Source organism: Phoca vitulina, unplaced genomic scaffold (genome assembly GCF_004348235.1).
Source record: "Phoca vitulina isolate PV1807 unplaced genomic scaffold, GSC_HSeal_1.0 scaffold191, whole genome shotgun sequence".
Lineage (NCBI taxonomy): Eukaryota > Metazoa > Chordata > Mammalia > Carnivora > Phocidae > Phoca > Phoca vitulina.
This window is the reverse complement of record NW_022589892.1, coordinates 1-4,251: the sequence shown is the minus strand read 5'-3', so window position 1 is coordinate 4,251 and position 4,251 is coordinate 1. Positions and strand designations below refer to the sequence as shown.

The window sequence follows — 4,251 nt, the reverse complement described above, 5'->3', positions numbered from 1 at the left end:
GCTGAGATCTCCGGGCCCCTCTCCTCAGTGAGCCCCCAGAGAAAAGCAGTCAGTCACTCCCGTCTCCCTGGTCTCCGGCAGCACTCCGTGCTCACCCGGCCTGTGACCAAGCATTTCTATCTCTGGCACCTGACTCGGTGTGGAGTCTCCAAAGTGCTCCAGAGTGCTCCCGCGCCACTCCTCCCGGGGGAAGAAGGGGAGTCTCCCCGGATCTGCTGCTTGTTGGGTCCCTGCTGGAGGAGCAGTGGCCGGACTGAGCCATGGATCATGGTTTATGACAACCCCGAGCTGAGAGCCTGCGTCTCGGCTCTGTCTCTGCAGCTGGTTTCCCTGCTCCGATGCCTGGGAGCTCTGCCACATTCAGGCACCCCCAGTCTTTCTGTGACCCTGAGGGTCCTGAGACCACACTATCCCACGAGGGTTCCATGCCCCGCTTAGCCACTGGAGCGACGTCCCTCAGCGGAGCCGACTTCTAAAAGTTCCGATTTTGTGCTCAGCGGCTCTATCACTTGCCAGAACTGACCGATGGAGACCCCCTCCCCCGCCATCTATCTTCCTGAATATCGCCTCGGATTCACTTCTCCGCACGTCCTACCTTCCAGTAAGTGGTCGCTTTTCTGTTCAGACAGTTGTTGCTATTCTTTTCTTCATTCTCCAGTTGAGTTCGTAGGTGTTCAGAATGGTTTGAACCCTATCTAGCTGAATTCCTGGGACCAGATGAAATTTAGGTCTCCTCCTCCTCCGCCATCTTGCTCCTCCCCCAAGAAAAAAATCTTTAAAGCCATCACAGGTCACTATCATCAAGTCCTTATTCCAAAAATTGGAAATTAAAGAGCAAAAATAAAGATTTACTAAATCTTTTTAGGTAAAGGTTTTAAGGAGTTGGCAAATTAACACTCACCTTTACACAAGAATGACAATAAGTGCAGAAAAAGAATAGAATTTGTCTTAAAAATTGCTATTTTTCAGCCAACAATGAAAACAATTAGTTATAGGCTATACTGATTACAGGTTAAGTGTCATAAATAGATTCCACAAGCATTAAGTGAAAGGTTTTGGAGAAATAGTATATATACCAATATTAACAGCAAAGATAACTTGCCAATTGTAACAATGTCCTTTAAACATGAGAAAACTGGCTGTCACTTGTGATTCAGATTTAGATAAACTGACTCCATTAGAGACAGCCAGGTTTCTCATTCTAAGAATGCCACTTGATTTGATGCAAAATGAAGTAAGAAGATATCACCTTAAAATATATTTACCTTAATTATATCTTTATTTTCATCTTAAAGTTTTCATGGTTTTGTAGAAGTTAAAAATGTTTACGGTCAACTGATTTTAACTAATTATGTTGTTTGAAATGTATGAACATAAAAATCATATTTCAGGCTCTTGTGGTTGAATGTTTCCAAAACCCACTATAGCAGCAAAATCATGAAGATGTCATTAGATTTGAAGATCATTACCAAAGAGGTCCTCATAATTCTCAACATATATTGCCTTACTTTTAATATATCTTTATTTTATTTTTTAAAACATTTATTTACATATTTAAGTAATCTCTACACCCAACGTGGAGCTTGTACTCATGACCCCGAGATCGTGAGCACACTCCACCGGATGAGCCTGCCAGGCACCCCATTAAAATAACCACCTTTATTGTGGTTCAAAGCTGATACATATTAAAGATAGAAAACATGGAAAATACAGGTGAGCCTTAAGGACTTTACCACCAACTCTTACCCCTAACATCTCTAAATTCAACTGTAGTTATTATAAATATTTTATTGTACTTCCTGACAATCTGTTCTATACACATGTATGTGTGTTCAAAGCATACTATGTATTTGTGTGTGTGTGTGCATGTGTGTGTTTATACTTGATATCAGATTTTTTTGTTACTTTTCATGTTGTATTATGACAGTTAGGTATGTACCCAATTAGATTCTAATTTCTCTTTATGATTTGTTTGAATTTTTATGTGTGCTAGATAGCCATCTTGTAGAAGATCTTGCATTTCATCATTTGGTAGATAAGCGAAAGTAGATAATAACCGCTTATATCTGGTAGATAAGCAAAAGCTAATAATAACTACTTATATCTTATTACTCACATAGGTATGACATAGTTATGTTTTTATGTATTTTTGAAGTAAAATTGTATTAAAGATGGAGAAAAGCATTTTCAACCATTTCCTCTGAAATGGAGAGTCTCAGGCAGCCCCAGAAGTTATGGAAGAAAGTATGAGAAAGTTAGAGGGAAAGATGGATGGAAGTAGGCACTGGAGTGATTGAATCTAATTTCTTGCCATAGATATTTTTTTTTTTTTTTTTTTAAAGATTTTATTTATTTGACAGAGAGAAACACAGCGAAAGAGGGAACACAAGCAGGGGGAGTGGGAGAGGGAGAAGCAGGCTTCCCGCCGAGCAGAGAGCCCGATGCGGGGCTCGATCCCAGGACTCCGGGATCATGACCTGAGCCGAAGGCAGACGCTTAACGACTGAGCCACCCAGGCGCCCCTTGCCATAGATATTTTATGAGTAGGACACAAAGAATTTTGGTTTGCCAAGTTTTAATGAGGCGCTTTTAAGAAGTGATTTATTCATCTCTCTGATTATAATTACATCATCCACATAATATTTAATACAACTTCTGATTTATGATTATAAATGAGTTACACAATACTTGACAAAATAAACTGAGAATTGGATTGATAATGAAAAATTCTGAGTAAATGTATATTTTAATTTTAGGACTGCATCTTCACCACTGTATTACCGAACATTCAGGATACGTCAGTTTCCCTTCCTGACAGGTGGCTTGGAATGTATGCAGCGGGGTCTTTTTACGATATCCAGGGATACATTCAAATTCAATAACATCCCTTGTTTTAGCATAAATTTTTGTCTCAGAAGACCATCGAAATCGTATATTATATGTTTTCATGATATCTTCTGATATTATACAGGCCTCTGAAGATAAAAAAAAAAGAATATAAAACATTGAAAACAGAATTTCAGACTTTTTAAAAAATATTTTATTTATTTATTTGACAGAGAGAGAGAGAGTGAGCACACAAGCAGGGGGAGCAGGAGAGGGAGAGAGAAAAGCAGACTCTCTGCTGAGCAGGGAGCCTGACGCGGTGCTCCATCCCAGGACCCTGGGATCATGAACTGAGCTGAAAGCACACGCTTAACTACCCAGGCGCCCCAGAATTCCAGACTTTCAAGTAGAATCTTCTCTACTGGCCCAGGGCTTCATTTTCAAAACCTTTTCCAAACCAGTTCATTGAAAATCCATTGTGTCGATTTAAATCACTTTAAATGATTAATGATGTAAAATGAGGTACTATGTTTAAGGTGTGATAATTAAATGTTTTAATCAAAGATTCATAATGTCAATTTTAACATGAAGAAATCGAATCCTTTCATTAAATGATATTTTGCTAGAACAAGAGTTTTTTTCCAGCTTTTTTTCTTCACACATTAGTATTTGATAGTCAGCATTCAACAAATGTTTGTTAATCCATGAACATTCTGTTAATAACAGCAAAACATCTATTATACTGATTTTCCCAGGATCCATGAGAATATTGAAATATTTACCTAAGCATTTTGGTGGTGGTGACCACTGTCCATTTCTACATCTTATGGTCCTCTGTCCCTGAAGCACATAGAAGGACTTGCATCTGTACTCTACTGATGATCCCGGAGCATATGTTGATGATGGGAATGAGGTAATGTCTCCATTGTCAATAGGTGGAGGAGGCCCACATTTTCCTTTAGAATCTAAAAAAAATATTTATTTGATTTATTGAAAAACCAAAGAAAAACAGGTTAAAATAAAGCAAATAAAAATATAGCACAATATGCAATATCAAGGCTTGTGATTTCTGTTGACAGAAATGATTCACTGAAGAAATTTTATTTTATTTTATTTTTTTAAAGATTTTATTTGGGACACCTGAGTGGCTCAGTCAGTTAAGCATCTGCCATCGGCTCGGGTCGTGATCCTAGGGTCCTGGGATCAAGACCCGCATTGTGCTCCTTGCTCAGCAGGGAGCCTGCTTCTCCCTCTGCCTACAGCTTCCCCTGCTTGTGCTCTCCCTCTCTCTCTCTGACAAATAAATAAGTATTTATTTATTTGAGAGAGAGAGAGTCAGCGAGAGAGAGAGAGAGCACAAGCCCAAAGGGAGAGGCAGAGGGAGAAGCAGATTCCCCGCTGAGCAGAGAGCCCTGGGATCATGAC

General features: G+C 39.4%; 1 protein-coding gene across 1 annotated transcript; it reads right to left on the bottom strand.

Moving 5' to 3' along the window:
* Window positions 1–2,558: 2,558 nt before the first annotated feature.
* On the bottom strand, window positions 2,559–3,791 carry LOC116629028 (complement factor H-related protein 2-like; the record flags this gene model as incomplete). The annotated part of the gene is made up of 2 exons (XM_032399317.1): window positions 2,559–2,975; window positions 3,609–3,791. Coding segments are annotated over 2 exons (392 nt in total), but the record flags the coding sequence as incomplete, so codon positions are not given.
* Between the last annotated feature and the right edge of the window lie 460 nt (window positions 3,792–4,251).